This window comes from Acinonyx jubatus, chromosome D4 (assembly GCF_027475565.1).
Source record: "Acinonyx jubatus isolate Ajub_Pintada_27869175 chromosome D4, VMU_Ajub_asm_v1.0, whole genome shotgun sequence".
NCBI classification, from domain to species: Eukaryota; Metazoa; Chordata; class Mammalia; order Carnivora; family Felidae; genus Acinonyx; species Acinonyx jubatus.
The window spans coordinates 4,671,259-4,690,363 of NC_069391.1; the positions used below are offsets into that span (position 1 = coordinate 4,671,259).

Here is a 19,105-nt window from a genome sequence, read left to right on the forward strand (position 1 = left end):
GTTGGAAGACCCTCGTGAGGCTTTCTACGTTTTCTTTGGAGTTGTCCATTTTAGATAATTTATAGTATCTTGTACTGTGTTTTTGGAAATGAAGAATTGGTAACTTCCCGATAAGCTGCCAGAAGTTTTCACTTCAGTGGCGACGACTGTCACATGAGCAGGCCTCGAAGCAGACTTGTCCTACTGAACTTCGCAAGAGTGTGCCCCCCGCAACAGCCACGACAGCTCAGGGGTGCTAGCAGTCGGCACTCCTGGATTCTAGCCGATAGGCAGTCCTCCAGGTTGACAGCTGGGCCTCTGGGGACAGGCCTGGTTTTGAATTTTCCACCACATACTCATTGTGTGGTCTCGGGCAGGTTACTCAACTTCTGTGAGCCTCAGTCTCCTCCTCTGTGAGTCGGGAATGGTTTTATCATCCTCGTCCGGAACCCTGGAAGCATTTAGAAAGGTAACGCAGGTATCGTGCGGACCAAATGCATGGTCCTTCGCGAATGGCGTCTGCCCTCACTGGGTGTGCTAGAGATGCCGATGGCGGGGGTCAGTGACGTAGCCGCCGTGTCCTCGCCTCCTGACGTTGGGCGTGCTGAGTGTTCTCTTTGGTAACTCAGCTGATTGTCACCATTCTCATTGGTCGAGAGGCCCTTTGACGTCTTGATGTCGAACCTGATGTGTCTATGCTGGAGCAGTTGATCGTCTGTGGGGTTTGTTTCCATTTTACCCAAGAATAGAGCACACTCCTACCCCCCAAATACTCATTCCAATCCCCAGAGGCCCAGAAGCTACTCCTAAGCCTGCAGATTCAGCCACCAATTACCATACAGTTGGCTTTTTCATTTTAAGGTTTTCCTAATGCTCGCCCAGAATACTGAGGGGTGCTTTAATTTCTTTCCCTGTAGTGCAGAATAATTTCCCATTCATCAGGCTGAAAGTTTACAGCTTCCAGAAGGCTCCTTTTTGAATATCACAGCCAGTAAAAAATTGGTAGCCATGCCTGCCTCTGCAGCAAATAAGCTGAAGCTAATAAATATTCACTTGGATCCGTCCTGGTTCCCTGAAATGAATTTCTGAAATCTTCCTGGCCCTGAGGAAAGGCAGGGCACTGACTCCAGAACACTCACTTCAGTGGCTTTCTTTGGCATAAATCTAGCAGAAAATCAAGTTACAAACTGCCTGCTGTGCCTTTGCAGCAACGCGGGGACCCATTGTCGTCGGATCCCTTTCTTACCCGTGTGCACCTGTTACAAGGGCTGTATCGCCTGACATCCTTCGTTCCCAGATGGTTGGAGCTATTCCCTAGGGTCCTGAATAATATATTTAAACCACCTTTCGCAAAGAGCAGCGTGCTCACTTTGAATGAGCATGGTGTGTTTTGAGAAGCCACAATTAGGCTGGAGAGTCCACCTCTTAATTAAACTTGTGCGTATTTCTCTCTGGGTAATTTCTCCATTAAAACAGTCTGCAGATACCGAAGAGTTTTTTTTTTTTTTTTAATTGTCTCTTTTAAATAAAAACTAGAACTTTTTGGTTTCTGTGCAGCCTCTTCCTTGTCTCTCTTTCCATGGCCCTGTGTTTATGTCTTAGTCTGCCTACGTCTGATGGGAACAGGCAGGCAGGAGGGATAAACCGTGGAGAACCTCGGAAGAAACATCTGTGGGCTTCAAATGGAAGGAGAGCGGCATCAGTTCCAAGTAGAGACACTGATGCTTTTCTCCCTAAAACGTAGATTTAGAATCTTTGGCATCTCCCTGTCGTCTTGGCAGTGATTTGGTAGAGCTAAGAGCTACAAAAAAAAAAAAAAAAAATCATTCTTATTCGTTCTGCCCTCTCTGAATAATCTTTAAGTGCAGCATTTTAAAGCCCTGGGCTACACTGTGGCCCTGAGGACCCAGCAGGGACCTGACTTCCCCTAGGCACGACCGGCTGGCCAGCTGCTTTTCTTCCCCACAATGGACAGTGTGGGGAATTCATTTCACAGAGTTCTTCTGAGGTTTCCTTCGGAGTTACCTGGAGGTAACATGTCACTTTCCCCCCTACAAATTGCTAACCTGCCAAATTAAAATTCTAACGCCTAAAGATTTTTTTTTTTTAATCAAGTGGTCTAAGTGGAGGTGGGGGGTGGGCAGGGGACAGTGACTGAACATTGATACCCCCTTTCTGGAGAGCAGCTGAGCCAGAGTAGAAGGAGCAGGGTCAGTTAGGGGCGTCTGTGGAAACCGGGAAGGAGCTGGTAACAGCAGAGGGAACGGGGAGGGGTGGGCCAATTCGAGTGAACGTTCAGGCGGTGTTAAGCCTGCCCTCTCCAGCAGGAGCCACGCAGGGGGTCAGAGGGCTTCCTTAGAATCCTCTCCGCCTCCTCCTTGGCCTGAAAGTTCTCAGACACGGCGAAGTTTACACGAAACTAATTCTGAACAGGAAGAAGCCGGGGAGAACCGGATGCATGCCAGCTCACAGACTGCCTCTTGATTTCCGAGGACCATTTTCGGAAAAGCAGGTTTTGGTGTTTTCCTCAGAACAAAACAAAACCCCGAAGTGGTCCAGCCAGGCAAAACACTCCACTCCCTGTCTTCTTAGAGGAATCGTCCCATCTGATTGCTTCTCTTGTTCCCAGGTGCTCCAAAATCAATAACACGACCTATAGGCCATGCAGTCATATCTCAGGCTTCTACCTTGACCACTGGCCAACCCCAAAGGCAGGTTCCAAGAGGCCCATTGACCAGCTGTTTCAATTTGTTCAGCTCTCGAACTCCTATGTTAGAGTTGGAGGGGGACATACCCAGGGGACATACTGACAGCCCGTCTTTTAATCTGCACTATCCTTGAGCCAGCACTGTGTTGGGGTCATTGTATTTTTGCTATACTTCATTTGTTCTAAACTCATGGAACAATGAGTATGCATTGACTTGATTCATCATAACAAAACTGCAAAACAAAAATCCTTCTGGTTAGAATAAGCCACCGAAGTGCCCTGTGCACGATCAGGTAGAGCCAGAGGAGGACTGGCCTGGGCTTACTCCAAGCCCCAGCCGGGATCTCCTGCTCCCTCGTTTGTGAAGGAGGGGTGTGCAAGATCAAGGGTCCCTGGCCTGACCGGCCACCACAGTTGTGTCACCATTTGGGAAGCAAAGCTAAAACAGACAAACAAATGAACAGATTCTCAGGCCCACTTGTAAAACTGCTAACTCAGACACTCCTGGGGAGGAACCAAGGAATCTGTACATCAAAAACAAAAATAGCCCCGCAGCTTCTGACCAGCCAAGTTTGAGCACCATGGGGGGAGACCATCCATAAGTAAGCCCCTCCACATTACCACAGGCAATCAGATGGCTCCGAACCATTGTCTCATTCTGGAAAGTAAGGTTGCTAATGGGACCAGCCACACTGGCTTATTCCAGGGATTAAGTGAGAGTGCATATGGAGGGCCCAGGGTGGTGCTTGGCATGGAACAGGTCTCCAGCAGCTGGAAGCTGCTAGCTTTCCTCCACTCGGCAAAGACCTACTGATGTCCATGACATGCTAGGTCCCACATCAGGACAACATGAGCAAAAGAACGTTCCAGGCTGGGGGCGCCTGGGTAGCTCATTCGATTGAGCGTCCGACTCTTGATTTCAGCTCAAGTCATGACCTCACAGTTGACTGGATCGAGCCCCACATTGGGCTCTGTGCTGACAGCTCAGAGCCGGCTTGGGATTCTCTCTCTCTCTGTCTCTCCCTCTCCCTGCTCCTCCCCTGCTCTCCCTCTCTCTCTTAAATAAACTTAAAAAAAAAGTTCCAGACAGTTTTAAGCATAGTGAAAATTTCAAATTTTTAAAAAGACAAAGAGAATCAAGATAGCACATGTGGAAATAATATCTTAGACATGGTAACTGGCATATGACTCTCTAATAAGGTGACATTTGAGCTGCAGAGAGCTACGAGGAGCCATGTGAGGATTTCAGGCAAAGTGTACAGCAAGTGTAAAGGTCCTGAGGCAGGATTGACATTGGCATTCAAGAGAACCATGGTAGGAGTCCAGGTTAGAAGAGTGAGCCAGAAGCTCAGCTCATGTGGCCTTGGATGCAGCAGGTGGCTCCAACTGACTTCTCTGTGTCCCTTCTGTTGGCTTCCTTAAATCACTGACAGGCTGAGAAAGAAGAAAGCCAAGCAGGACATTTGAGATGCCTGTGCAATGCCATGGTTCTGTTATTCTGTAATCACGTTTATTATTTCAAGCTGACAGGTATAGCAGGGGTTACAGCGTCATCTCTTGAAGTCCAAAATTCTAAAAGCGATGCTGATGATGCTTTTCTCTCTTTTCCCCCCAGCTTGATATATGGTCCAAATCCAACTATCAAGTTTTCCAGAAGGTAAGCTTTATTTTTTGCTTCTTACTCATGAGGCAGTAAGAGAAATGTGAATGCCTTAAAGTATAAACATTGGTCTTAAGTTAGAGGGTTGTTTTGTGTGTGTGTGTGTTTAACGAAAAAAGCCAGACACAAAAGGTTGCTCACGATACGATTCCACTTATATGACATTCTAGAAAAGAGAAAACCTTAGGGACAGAAATCAGACCAGTGGTTTCCAGGGGCTAGGAGTAAGGGCAAGAGATTGTCCCCAAAGGGGCAAGAGGAGATGTGTTAGGGTGATGGAAATATTCTGGATCTTAATTGTGGTGGTGATTGCACACTATTATGTTTCCAAACTCCTGGAACCGTATACCTACCCTAGAGGAAGACCTGCGTTTTCCTTACTATACAGGGGACACCCCAGTCCTTCCCTCCTGTGTTTGTCTCCAGTGAGTCGCCTTTACTGGGCACATAAAACACTTCACTTCTGCCTCTTCTGGTCACCAGACATGTGGGGGTTTTTGCCCCACAATAACAGGCAAGTCCCGGACCCCAGCTGGGTGTCCTACAGCTTAGCTCAGTCTGACACTGTGTACCCGGAGACACCGCAGTGACAAGTTCGGGTTCTTACCCGTGCTTCTGTGCTACCAGCCGTAGATTAGAGGTTCCCCGGCACCCATCTGTTAATTCGCCAGAGCAGCTCGCACAACTCAGGGACATGCCTACTTAACTCCTCCCAGTTTATTAAAGGACCCGAGAAAGGATACAAGTGAACAGCCAGATGAAGAGGCACACAGGGCAAGGTCTGGGAGGGTCTCAAGCACAGACGCTTCTGTCCCTGTGGAGTGGGGGCACATCACCCTTCTGGGGTTGTGTTGGCCAGTCTGGAAGCGCCCCGAGCCCTGTACTACTGGGATTTTAAGATTTTCTTTTCTTTTTCTTCCTCTCTTTCTTTCTTTCTTTCTTTTTAATTTTTTAATGTTTATTTATTTTTGAGACAGAGGGAGACAGAGCACGAGTGGGGGAGGGGCAGAGAGAGAGGGAGACACAGAATCGGAAACAGGCTCCAGGCTCCGAGCTGTCAGCACAGAGCCTGATGCGGGGCTCGAACCCACGAACCGTGAGATCGTGACCTGAGCCGAAGTCGGATGCTTAACCGACTGAGCCACCCAGGCGCCCCAAGATTTTATTTTTAAGTAATCTCTACACCCAGCGTGGGGCTCGAACTCACAGCTCTTGAGATCAAGAGTCCACCAACTGAGCCAGCCCAGCGCCCCTGTGCTGCTGGGAGTTCATGGAGGCCCCCTCACGCAGACATACTCGATCATTAACTCTGTTTCCAGCCCCACTCCCTTTCTCTGGAGGATGGGGGATGGGACAGAAAATTCTAAGCCTCTAATTACTCTGATCATGGCTTGGTCTTTCTGGTGACCAGCCCCCATCCAGGTGCCCACCCATGGTCCCCTCATTAGAACGAGAGATATCCCTAGCACTCTGTCGCTTAGGGTTTCAGGAGCTCTATGCCAGGAACCAGGGACGGAGATGAAAAAAATACATGTATTTTTTCCTGTTCTCTCACACCTACAAAGGGTGAGTTTTGCGGTACAGAAATCAGACCTTAAAAAAAAAAAAAAAAGAAAAAAGAAAAACACAGAGGCTTTTGAGTTCCAAGCTAACCCAGTTTTTAAGCTCCGTTCCTCAGAGCCCTGTGGTCTACGCAGGTGCCTAGCACAGGCTGAGAGAGGCAGGCTGGCCCCGTCTTCACCCTACCCCCACCCCCACCTAACACCCTGGTGACTTCTTTTTCCAATGTCGGGCTTCCCCACGAAATGGTGTTTGGGAAATGTCGGAAGAAAGGCAATGTGACTACAGAAGATCTTCTCCCAGCTTCTGATGGTGGAAGGGGCCCTTCCCCGGAGCAGCTCAGCACCTGGGGCTTACGCGGGCTCCCCGCACCCCCCCACAGCGCCCCAGCCGGTTCCCCTGCGGGGTACCAGCTACTTTCCCCTGCCCTCAGCCATCCCCCGTCTCTGCTTTCATTCGGCAGTGGACATGATGGAGTTGGTTGCAATTTCCTCTGCTGCCTCATCCGGCTCAGCAACAGTTATTTGTTGAGCCCCTTTTGCCATGTGCCAGGCACCTAGCGCAAGGTGCTAGGGATACAAGGGAAAACGAGACAGATGAGGAAGATGATGACTCTAGGTTGTTAATGAGGGCCCGAAATCCAGAACAGGAGGGGCCCCTCTCGTTGGGGCGGTGCCAGGAGGACTTTATGGGGCAAAACCTAACAGGACGGGCACCTCATGAGACGCGCCGGTCGTGCGGAGAGCCACGGGAGACGCTTGGCGGGCCACGGAAGCGGCAGCCCAGAAACCTGGTGTTGAGGAGCACGTTCTAAGAACCATCGAAGGCTGGGCCATCGGAGCGTGCAGTGGAGCAGAGAGGCAGAGCCCAGGCTGGGCAGGTGCCTCTAGGTCCTGCTGCAGAACTTGGATCTTATTCTCGATTCCATTGAAGGGATTGGTGCGGAGGAGGGACACGGTTTTGAAAGCTGAGCCCACGTCATTTCCACTTGAGTCATAGTTGCGTCCAAGGGATGCCAGGTAGCTTAGAGGGAGAGCACGGAGGTTTGTTTTTTGTTTTGTTTTGTTTTGTTTTTTTTGTAACGCAGGTGAAATTCACACAACATAAAATCAACACAATTCTGTGATTTGTAGAACCTTTGTGGTGCTGTGGAACCCTCTACTCCCAAAACCTTTTCATCACCCCGAAAGGAGACCCCGTCCCCGTTAAGCAGTGAGCTTAAGGCTTTTGTATCAAAGCAGCATAATGGACCAGCCCTCTAATGGTGCTTAATACATCACTCCACGTTGTTCCCTGGACCCTTGTACGTGAAAGGCTAAGATAGGACAGATGCCTGGGGCTAGGAGAGGGGTCTGAGACGCAACACCACACATTTAGGGAGTCTGTAAAAGCATTAAAATTTCACGATCTTTTTTTTTTTCTTTTTTAATGTTTTTTTGAGAGAGAGACAGTATGAGCAGGGGAGGGACGGAGAGAGAGGGAGACACAGAATCCGAAGCAAGCCCCGGGCTCCGAGCTGTCAGCACAGAACCCTACCCGGGGCTCAAACCCATGAACCGTGAGATCATGACCTGAGCCGAAGTGAGACGCTTAACCGACTGAGCCACCCAGGCGCCCCTAAAGCTTCACGATCTTATCACAGTCAAATAGAACATGCAATCCTGGGTTGGATCGTGAAACAAAAAGAGGATGTTAATGAGAAAATGAGTTGAATCAATAGTAAGTAACCAATGGTGGTTTCTTAGTTGTGCCAAGGGTACCCGGTCGTGAAGGATATTAACAGGGGGAAACTGGGCGAGGGGTACGTGGGAGCTGCGTGCACCATCGCTGCAACTTTTCTAGTCCAAAATTGAGTTTATTTTAAAAAGAAAATGATGGTCTTGACTCCTCTAACACTCCTTTACCCAGCTGAGCTAGCTAGAAGGAAAGTGGAGAAAAGAGCCGCCGACTCTCGGCCCAGAGCCTGCAGGAAAGTGTGCGTGGTCACGGGCAGGCTGCTGCACGTGAGTCACAGCGTCCTCATCTGAGCGACCATACCTGCGGCACGTACTTGTTGAGCATGCGTAAGGTCTCAGCCTTGCGTGCCGACTTCATCCAGGCTGACTGCGTTCGTCAGTTTTCCCCCAGCAGCTGTGGAAAAGCATTCTAAAGAGAAAGGACAGCCGTCATTATCTTGCACTGTGTGTCGCTTCGATAGTGAAGAGCATTAAAGTGGTTTTGTTTTTTTTTTTTATTTTTTTTTTCAACGTTTATTTATTTTTGGGACAGAGAGAGACACAGCATGAACGGGCGAGGGGCAGAGAGAGAGGGAGACACAGAATCGGAAGCAGGCTCCAGGCTCCGAGCCATCAGCCCAGAGCCCGACGCGGGGCTCGAACTCCCGGACCGCGAGATCGTGACCTGGCTGAAGTCGGACGCTCAACCGACTGCGCCACCCAGGCGCCCCTGGTTTTGTTTTTTTAACCTGCTTCCTCTTGGTGTCCCTCTGTGGTATTGCGATGAGCTCCCTTCCCCGGGCTCCGCACAGGCAGGCGGTGGCTTCGGGGAGCCATGAGCATTGCAGACCATAACCTGGCCTTTTGACAATGGTCCAATTTCCATACAAATACCCCGTGTGACAAGGGCTTGCACATGCTTGCCTTTGCATATATACGTGTGTGTGTGTGTGTGTGTGTGTGTGTGTGTGTGTATTTTAATGTCCTGTGTAGTATTAAGTATTTTTGAATGCGAGCGTAAAGTTTATTAGGAAGTTGTAAAATGTGTGAGACACAGATTTGGTCAGGCATAGATGTGGAGAGACAGTGCTATATTTTTATTCTACCTCCCCTAAAAATAACCCGCCAAGCACTCTTTGTATTTGTTTAAAACCACAAACACACACAGAAGCAGTGTTTAAAATTTGATATTAGTCTAGCCAGAGACGTGGAGCAGCCCCCCCCCCCCCCCCAGTTCCTCCCTCGTAGTTTATGTAATGCGTCTGAAGCAGGAGAAGCGGACGCATTTGTAGGGATGGGGGTTTTACCTCAACTGCTGATGGGCGCGTCGTATGTGGGCAGAGCCCTTTGTGACGCTCCTTGTCATCCGTACCTTCGACTGTTGTTACCTAAATGGACTTGACCTCTGATACTGACCTGTACTCAATTAACGAGCTGTAATTTGGGGATAGGTGATGGTACCCTCTGATTACAGGGAGTGAAGAGTCCTTTTCCTGTTCCAGGGGCAGGTAAGGGTTTGCGGGTTAAAGAGTCCTCTGGCTTCCCGACTAAAACATTGTCTGTTTGCTGTCAGTGTAAGAAAGATACTGGAAAATAGTATAGAATTAAGCTCAATCTTTTATCAGGGAAGCTTTTAACTAATCATCATCACATGGAAAGGGTTTGAGGTTTTGTTTAAAAAGTCCTGTGTTTGCGTTAGACGCTGGTGGGGAGGATGGGGACACATAGTGTGGCCTCGCTCACGAAGGGGCAGGACGGTACCTTGCTTATTTTTCTGTGTGAGTCTCAGGCCGCGTTGGGGGACAGGGGACACACCGCACAATAGAGCAAAGCTGGGGCCACTTTGCTGCGGGTTCTGAGGATCTGGTGCGATTTATTGGATGCTATTTGGCATTTCTGACTCAGAATGCCAACAGAGAAGAGTTAGGGGGCAACACTTCTAAACTCTCCCTTTTAGTCTCCGCTTTATCTCAGAATCCTATTTGCTGCTTGTCCACCCACTTAGATTTCGGGCGTCCCCAGTCGACGTTACTGGTAGCAGTCCCCAGAAAGCAACTGACAGTGCCGCGGAAAACGTCCCCTCCTGCCTGGCGTCGGCCCTCTGACACCCACGCAGGCGGACCAGGCAGGGGAGGGCTAGTTATCCCCACTGTCCGGAAAGGCCGGACCCGAATCAGGAGCAGAGTGCATTTTCAGACGACAGTGACACGGTCAAGGAGCATCCTTGGTCATCGGTAAGAGGGGCTCTCCCTGGCAGAAAACAGTGCCCATGGTGACAGGTGCCGCAGCTGTGTGCCGCCGGCCCCGGCCTCCTCGAACGGCGGGAGGCACCCTCTCCCAGCATTGCTGTGCCACAGAGCGCCAGGACTTCCTTCGCCACGTGGTGGCAATTACCGCGGATTGTGTATATCCCTGCCCGCAGGCAGCCGCGGCGGCCGCAGAGAGAGGCGTGCTGGGAAGGTGGGACCCCTCCCGGGTCTTGCCCTCGATGTGACAAAGCAAGGTGGTGGGAGGGGGGCTGCTTCACAGAGCCGTGCGGAGCTCACACTTGCCTTTTTATTCCCGGAAGATAATGTCAGGAGCTAAGAGAATAGAAGCACACGCCTGTCAAGTCCTCCTCAGGCCGCGTGCGCGGGACTCCCTGGGTCAAAGACAGGCACACGAGGTCCTGTCGCAAGTCCCCCCACGTGAATCGAAATGTGGCCTGCCTTTTGTCTGCAGCGGGGACTGTCAGTAGGCCCTTTCCCTCTTCCTCATTAGACCCCTTCCCCCAGCGGAGGGCTGGGGACAGCGTGCTGTGGGGCCACGGCTGCCGACAGGCTGCTGTCATTTCCTGCGGTGCCCCGGAGGCTCTGTGCGCTTCGTCCTAGGGCGAAGAGGCTTTTTGCAGCCGGCCCGTCTCCAGCAGAGCAGACTCGGAGAATGGGACTTAGGAATGGGGGGCCGTCTGAAAGGGCAGAAGCACAAAGAGCCAGGAAGGGTTTCAGGCGTGTTCGTATTTCCCTGACATTTAAACTCTGCAGGGGCAGCCACCGTTTTGATCTTTAGCCTCCTCGTTTCAAAACCGTGTGCGTTTTCATCCCGGCACTTAGGAAGAGTGCGAGCAAATCTGCGGCTACTTCCTGCGTTAAGTCCCGGCGGGGAGGCTGAGAGGTGGGGGTGCGTGTGCAGCCGAGACGGGCAGGTGGGGACGGGAGAGATCGGACCACGGGGGCTGGTGCATCCTTCGCGGCGTTTCCACTCGGAGGGAAGCACAGAAGCCGCAGCCCGCGGATGCCCCGCTCGGAGTCCACAGTCATCGTTCCAGAGGCTTCAGAGGAAAGCGCGGCCCTCCCGGGGCCGTGCGGTCGCAGAACGAACTGCGGCATTTGGCACTGGGTTCCTGTGCCTCCCGCTGCTGCCTCGTGTGCCCTGGCGCTCCCAGAAAGATAAAACGAGGTGCGAGGGCCAGCGGGCCGACCCCAGACCAGGGGCGGTGCCAGAGGAAGGCCTGCGGGGGCCTAGACCGGGCCATCGACTCGCTTCAGGGAAGGAGCGGTGGCAGACAATTCCAGGGTCGTCCCCGAGGGCAGCCTTTCCCGAGCCGAGAGCCGGGCCGTGTTGAGCGGGTTGGATACGCAGAAGGAAGACGGGAGTGGATGTTGTGGCGCGCCAGCCCGAGGGGCCCTGGGCGCTGAGAGTGGCGGGGACGGATCCTCACTGTCCGCCTGCTGCTTGAGTACTGCTTCGTCACCGCCTTTTCTTGTAAGGGGCACGTGCGAGTATCCACAGAACAGATTTGATCATTCATTTCCCCCTCGTGATAGCCCGACACCGTCCTCCACAAGGCGCCCTCCGCCACCGCCGAGCGTGGTAATGCCCGAGAGCCTTGTTCGGGTACTTACTATTACACCGTTCCACGGTCGGGGTGGAGGGGGAGGGCACGGCCCACCCTGCTGGAGGCGGTTCTCAGCTCTCTGCCGTTAGAGGAGGCAGGGAGTCGGCCTCATCTCTGTAGCCGGCTTCTTCCTGACGGGTGGCCCGAGGCTCCGTGCGCTCCAGGCCAGAATCCGGCAAGTGCTTCCGGGAAGCCTGGCCCCCCTGCATTTCCCAGCCCTGTTCCCACGGGCCACCAGGCTGCCTCGCCACCCCCCCCCCCCCCCCCCCCACCGCCCAGTCTCGGGCCCCGGTCCGCATTCCCCGCAGTGACCCTTCCAGAGACTGGCAGTCCGGCAGTGACTGAGAGCCGTTCTGCCAGGTGACTGCTACTCCCTCTGTGGCCCGACTTGCCTCAGTTTCCCCGTGTGTAAGATGGAGATCAGACGAATACTCGCCTCAGAGATGTGGTGGGAGGTTGAGTGCGCCTCCAGTCCGTGGCTCCCCCGACTTCCCTCGGGTGCTCGCCCGCAGTGACCGCTCTCCTCTCCTAGGGGAGCTCTCCTCCCCCGTCCCATCTCCCGCCTCGCTGACGCCTCCTCATGTCTCCTCTTGTCTTCACTGCCACCTCTTCGCAGTCTCTTCACTGTGGACACAGTAGAGAAGACTCAGGCTCTGGGGTCAGCCGGGCCGGATGTGCAACCGGCTCTCCCCCACGTGGAGTCGCCAGCTGGGACTCAGCCTCTCCACGCTTCAGGTCCCGGGGCCGTTACAAGGGGAAATAATACGGGCGCCTGGGGGGCTCAGTCGGTGAAGCGGCCGACTTCGGCTCAGGTCGCGATCTCACAGTCTGTGGTTCGAGCCCCGCGTCGGGCTCTATGCTGACAGCTCGGACGGAGCCCGGAGCTGCTTCAGATTCTGTGTCTCCCTCTCTCTCTGCCCTTCCCCTGCTTGCGCGCTTTCTCTCTCTCAAGAATAAACATCTAAAAATATTTTAAAAAAAGAAAAAAAGAACCTACTTTGTGGGGTCCATATCGTGAGGATTCTGCATGATGATAAAGCTTGAGAAGTGCTTGGCACTGTGGCTGCCCAGAGGAAGTGCTCAGTGAGTGATGGCTGCTGTTACCCTACGGGGGAAGGGACGCGGAACTCAGCATCCATGGCCAAATATATACATACAGCCCGCTTGACGTTACGTGTTCTTAGTGAGGTAATCCAAAGACCAGCTGCCACAACAACCCACATGCTCCCACCAAAGCGACAGCCATCTTCAGTTCTGTCCGGGCATATGACCGCCCCACCCGGGCACAAAGTGAGCCGTACCCAAAATTACCACCGCCCAGCAGTGCCTCTTGGGCAGCCGTGACGTGCTGGCATAGAATCATGGTCCCAGGACCCGAAACGTTCCCCCGTGTCCTGAGAGGCCCAGGGGCACCTCTGGTGATCCCCAGAAGGCGCCCGAGAGCAATGTGTTCCGCCCTGACGCCCCATCTCCCCCACCCAGCAGGACCTGGGCAGAAGGCAGCCAGCATCAGGGCGGCGGGGCTCTCTCCCAGCTCTGCAGACTCTGTTCTTTTCCCTGCGGTTGCCTCGGTTTTCATAGGGAAGTAGGTGGTATTGTCTGGGTTTTCTTGGGAGCCCAGATGTCTTTGGATGTGTTTCTCTAACTGCAAGGCTGTTCCTGCAGAAAATAACATCACACCAAGTGGGTACAGAACAGTTCAGGTGTCTTTGGGCTTGGACTCTCCTGGCAGCCAGCAACAGAATCTGGCATTTTACCATCTGGAAAGCATGGAACTGGTTTTTGTTCATCTAAATGAAGAGCTTTAATTCCTTAATCCTGGGAAATGTCAAGGACCTTTTGTGTGCAGCTCTTCTCAGCCCTGCACGAGGCCTGCGGCAGAAGCTTGAGGCTGGTCAGCACTCTGGAGAGTTCCCTCGTGGCCACCCTGGGCTTTCCCCGTTCACCCAGGCCCTCCTCCCGGCAGCGCCCCGCGACCTCTGCCTTTCCCACTCCCACACCTCCACTCTGCTCCCCGAACGCCACTGGCCAAAAATAAATCAATAGAATCTCGCCTACGTTGTCTGTCATTCACTCAGGGTCCTACCAGGTGAGTGGCACCAGCACGGAGCCCCCTTTTTGAGCATTCTCCTCTCTGTAGATGCCCCGAGCTAGGCCCACGGAGGCCACACGAGGCCTCATCCTCACGGAGAACACAGCCTGGGGCCAGGCAGGGCTCCTGCTTACAGGTCAGGCAAGTGCGGGGCTGGGGTGTCCACAGATGCTGCTGAGGGTTACGGGCAAAGGGACAGAAGGGCCAGGAAAATAGGTTTGGGGGGAGTCAGAGTGGCCAGCAGTGACGGAGTATGTCATGAGGCCGAGGGACGCATGGCTGGGACCTCCAGGTCATCCGGGCCCTCAGGCGCCACATCACGGTGTTTCCAAGTCCCCCGTGGTGTGTGTGTGTGTGTGTGTGTGTGTGTGTGTGTGTGTGTGTGTGTGTGTGTGTGGTTGGTTGTCGTTTGCCTCCCGAAGCCGTCAGCAACCCGCACTCAGGTCCAGGGGGTTGAGGGGCTTCCCTTCAGGGTGTCCGTGGCATCTTGGCTGCAACTTGAAAGAGATCGGGGCAAAACCCCCAAACCAAACAAAACTCCTTTATGGAAGCGCTGGTAGGTGCCACGGGCTGTGGTCAATACTTGATAGACAAGGTCTCACCCTTCTCAGACCGAGCTGCGTCTCAAAACTGTGGCCACTTTTCAAGCAAGAGGGAGCAGCCGCGTCCGTGTTGACCTGTCTAGTTCCCACGCGGGCAACCCTGCCTCTGCTCTCCCACCCCCTCCCGCCACCCCCCGGCGGCACTGCCAGGCTCCGGGGACAGCGAGAAGCCCTTCAAAGCCCGTGCAGATGGCCCCTTCATCGGCAGAGAGGGAAGAATCGATCTTGTCTAAGTAATCCCCGGTCCCCCCGGACTGCGATGCTCTCTCCTCGGGCCTCTGGGCCTGACGATCCCGCGGCATACAGATCCAGGGTGCGGATTAGAGACTCGGGGCACATAATAAAATGAAACCGCCAGCTTCCGCTCTACTGGACTTTTATCCCAGCGTTAGAGGCTTGTCCCTGCTCCGGCCCCGTCGCCCCCACCCCCAGCACTTTCAAGACTGACTTCATAGCATTCCCATTTGGAAATAATGATGGCTTCTCTTTTCATGGAATGAGTACTTCGGGGGCCGTTTTAAATATTCTTCATAAAGCCCGTGCCCCTCCTCGGAGCAGCGTGGCCGGCAGGGATCGCTGTCTCGTTGAACGTTTAACACACGGCGTTCCCGTCTTTGACTCCTTGGACCCACAAAGAATATTCTCATTCTGAGAGGTTGCTGGGGCCCCTCTCCTTAAGGGTGGGTCTGTCCTTGGCAGAGCCCTGAGTGGAGACCCCGATGTCCTGGACTGCTCTCTTTGCGCATTAAAGTACATCCAGTGAACAGAAGTGTGTTTTTTTCCTTTGGGTTGCAGCGTGTTACAACCAAGTAGCAAATACCTCGTCTGTGCTGCACAGCTCTTGGAGGCCATCACTGTGCGAGGAGGCTGCCGGCACCGAGAGCAGTCTGTGCGGACGGTCTCCCGGGATCCGAGCTGGGCTCCCCCGGCTCTTCGTGACCGGCCCAGAAGTCGAGGACCGCGCGGGGAGGCGGAGGGCGCGTTCCTGGAGGGGGGTGGGGGCAGACCAGCTCGTCCTTTTTAAAAGAACAAAGGGCTTCAGTGTCACTGCTGGTTGGCCTGAGGGTGAAGCTCAGCACAGGGGTACCCTCGGGGCGTGCAGTCAGGCCCTGCAGCTGCGTCCACTGAAAAGCTTGACCTCCGGTGCCGGGGATCCCAGCCTCGTGTTCCTTTCCCAGGGCCAGGAGGGAGAGCGATGCGGCCAAGGTCACCCGGATAATTAGTGGTGAATCCGGGACTGAACTCCGGTCTCCTGACAGTTCCACATCACCTTTCCCGGCATGCCGCCTCTGGTCATGTTACTGTCGGCCAGAGACCGCGTGGTCCCTTCAGAGTTTGGGAAAGCAGGTATTGGCTGGAGGGAAGCCAGAATCTGGGGCTCCACCTTGCCTCTCTTTTAAATAAGCAACTTCTGGACACTTGGGTGCTGAACTGGCCCTGTGAACCTTGCAGGACACGCTCAGCTCTCCTGGCTTGGCAGTGGCGGCCTCAGGCTGTGGGCTCTGTGCTGACAGATGCCTCGCTCGGTGCTCTCCGTCGGTCGCATTAGCAAGAGTGGCACTAACTGCCAGAGCCCAGGTGCGGGCTCAGCTCCCACCGGCTGGTGGGACGCAAGCGGTCCGTTCACCTGTGGTCCCTAATGCTGCTGACAGTCACTTTGGGGAGCTTTTTAACCACACACATCCTGGCCCCCAGCCTGGACTACCTTCTAGAAGCTGAGGGATGGTGCCTGGCGCCCCGTCACCTCTGCCGCCCTGCGGCCTCCCCACTCCGGCCCGGAAGCCTCGGCAGGGTGACGCCTACGACCTTGGCAAGCTCAAGAAGCCCCGAGGGCGATTCCTGGGCCACCAAGCAAGTCCCTGACTTACGCTGGCTCCGCTTACGATTTTTTGACCTTACGACGGTGCAGAAGCGACACACATTCAGCAGAAAGGACACTTCAGATTTTGAATTGGATTTTTCCTCCCGCTAGCGGTGAGCGGTCTGATGCTGTCTCGTGACGCTGGCCAACATCTACAGCTCCAGTCAGCCCTGCCGTCACGAGGGCGACCCCCCCCCCCCCGACGACTACTCCGCTGGTCACTTTTGGTACTGTCTTCAGTACGTTGCACGCGATATCCAGCACTTTATTACAGAACAGGCTTCGTGTCGGACGGCTCTGCCCAGCTGTAGGCTTGCACACATGCCAGGAGCACATGTAAAGTAGGCCAGGCTAAGCTGTGACGTTCAGTAGGTTGAGTGTATTAAATGCGTTTTCAACTTAGGGTGGTTTTATCGGAACATAAGACTCTCACTTTAGGGAACTGCTGAGGAGTGATAGTATGTTGAGAGTTTTTGCCCCCTTCCTGTGTCTCGCTGACCCTTACACTTGTCACCGCTCTGTCCTTGGTTCTTCCTCTACAGATCAGAGACCAGAGCCTTTCTGGTCACCGTGAAACCTGGGCTCTGCAGGGCGACGTTAAGCAGAAAGTAGCCTTGCGGGACCCCCCCCACATTCTCTTTGCCCCACAGCTGGCCAGAGGCCACCAGTGGGAAAGAGGATTTGGGCTTTCTGTGCCAAAATTGATGTGGTGACATAGGACCTCCCCCACTCGTTAGCACTGTGCTTTTGATTGCCCTTGATGAATGCGTGCACACACTGACCGAATGCTGCTGGCTGCTGTTTGCCCCATTTCCCCTTCCCCCCTTCATTCCGAGCGGCAGGGAGACTCCTCCAGTCCAGAGACTTCCTGAGGGCCCACCCGTGTCGGGCTCTTTTGGGCTGGGCGCCTGGGATGTGGCAGTGAGCAAAAGGGACAGGGAGAGAGAGTCGTGTGAGCGACAAGCACTGGGGCGGAAGAGACTGGCATGGAGTCCTGCCCCCCCCCCCCAGGAGTCCTGGGGGCCATTCCCTCCTAGGGAGGCGGTGACCAGGCTGTGCCACCGCCGTCTGGAGCCACTTGGCTGGGCCTGTCACCCCGCCTCCCTGCGACTGCTTCCTGTCTTGGGAACAGGCGGTCTCATCACGGCGCCCTCCTGAGGTGATTGTAGGGATGAAGCCGGGGGGGGGGGGGGGGGGGGGGGTGGGCGGGGAGGGAGGGGAAGACTCACGGTCGGTGGGTGCTGTTTGTCAGGCGCTGTCCCAGTGCTTCCCTGGCACTGGCTCACGCAGTCCGTGCCCGAGGTCACGCGGCCCCTGAGTAGCAGACAAGACCCAGACCCGTGCGGGCCGGCTCCCGGGCCCCAACCCCTTCCCGGCTGTGCAGTGCGCATCACCTCGCGCAGGGCCGTGGCCCTCACTGCAGGCAGCGCTGCCGTGGCTTCGGCCGACCTAACTCGTGACTTCCCGAGCACCCCTCGCTCTCGGGTTCCGGAGTGCAGACGTCAGAAAGGCTCACACGCAATATGGGAGAGGAGCCTTGGGAGACTTGTTTTGACTGGCATCTCCTTCACCAGTGTGACTGGCAGCTGTTTCAAGGGCTCTTGAAAGATTCCTTTCTCCCTCCGAGCTTAGTTCCCTGACAGTCTGGGGGCACGAAGACCTTCACCTGTTTGAGCTGGGGACACAATTTCGGTAAGCCCTGGTTGGCGGAGGAGGACGACGCCGAGAGAGGGATAAGGCCCCCCGGGGCTGCGATGGGCACGTCACTCTCAGAGAGGCTCCCCGGCAATGCTCCCTTCGGGATAGAGAGGGAAGCACACCCCAGCCTGAGCCAGAACAGTTTGCTCTGCCTGGAGGCGATAAGGGACACCTCCTGGCCAAGCCAGGCTGTCTACTCACTGGTTTGGGGCAGCTTTTTTTGTTTTTAAGTAAGCCAGACCCCTGACGTGGGGCTCGAACTCACAGCCCAGAGATCAAGAGACACGCTCCAGAGTCGGAGCCCGCCAGGCGCCCCTGCTCACTGCTGTTTGAGTGGCCCTGTCTCTCTGTGCGGTGCTTTCACTGGTCACCTGGCATCGCTGCCCCTCTCCTGTTCTTCCCAAGGTCCCCTATCCTGCTGGTTTATTGTTTCTTTCTTGTTTTCTCCCTCCCTCCCTCCCTTGCCAGGGGCTCGCAGCTCAAGATCTGCTTTGATCTGTTTGCAGGCACTTTCGTAACCAGCGGTGAGTGGAGGGATGAATGGTCTCCCCTCCTCAGGAGCATCAGTGCCCCTCCTCAGCCTCCCCTGCTGGGCAGGGTGGCTTTAATCTCCCAGTGGAATCGTAGGAGCTGTACCTTACAATGGGGCCTGAGCCTCGGCTGGCCTGGCACACAGTGGATTTCACCTAAATTAGTTAATAGCAATATTTTTTTGTTGCCCCAGGCCTGTTTTTTCCCCCACATCTTGGATGCTGAAGGTGGGGGGGAACCTGTAATATTGAAAAGTGTAAAACAAGAAAACATTGAAGGTTGAATGAATGCTTGGACAAGAAAGGAAGAGCATTATAGGTGAATTTCCCCCCCCCCCCCCGCCCCATTCTGCAGCCATGCCTTGCCTGGTGCTTTGGAGTTCGGCCACAGGAACCCCAGAACCAGGAGCGGAAGAGTTTGTGAGGAAGGGAGGGGACATACAGTAGATCAGCCAACTTTGTTTCCCTTTATTACAATGTCTGTCATCAGTGACAGAGAGTTGAAGAAACTGAAATCAAACATCATTTGATCATGGCAGCACAAAAAAAAACAAAAAAACAAAACAAAAAAAACCCTGCCCCCGTTGGGCGATTTAAGGGAGTACCTTACACTAGACCATCCGAAAAAGTGGCTACGCTTGACCAGATGGCCAGCCCACTAGCAGCAAAGCTAATTGGGTGCCCTCTCTGGGAGCCAGACGCCAGAACAGTGCCGTGGTACCGAGAGCTGTATCTGGAGGGCATTCCCCGGTTCGTCCAGTTCTGCTCCAGAGCAGCTAGCTGACCAGCAGCCACATTTACAAACCTCCTAACCTGGACCTCCC

The 19,105-nt window shown here is 54.3% G+C and overlaps 1 protein-coding gene across 9 annotated transcripts in view; it reads left to right on the forward strand.

Annotated features, from left to right (window-relative positions):
• Positions 1-19,105, forward strand: part of MED27 (mediator complex subunit 27) — a 234,882-nt gene that overhangs the window by 174,054 nt on the left and 41,723 nt on the right. For all 9 annotated transcript variants that reach the window (XM_053204478.1, XM_053204477.1, XM_027035439.2 and 6 more), the window contains one exon: positions 4,302-4,343. In XM_053204478.1, coding sequence (XP_053060453.1) covers positions 4,302-4,343 — 42 coding nt within the window. The remainder of the gene's footprint in view (positions 1-4,301; positions 4,344-19,105) is intronic.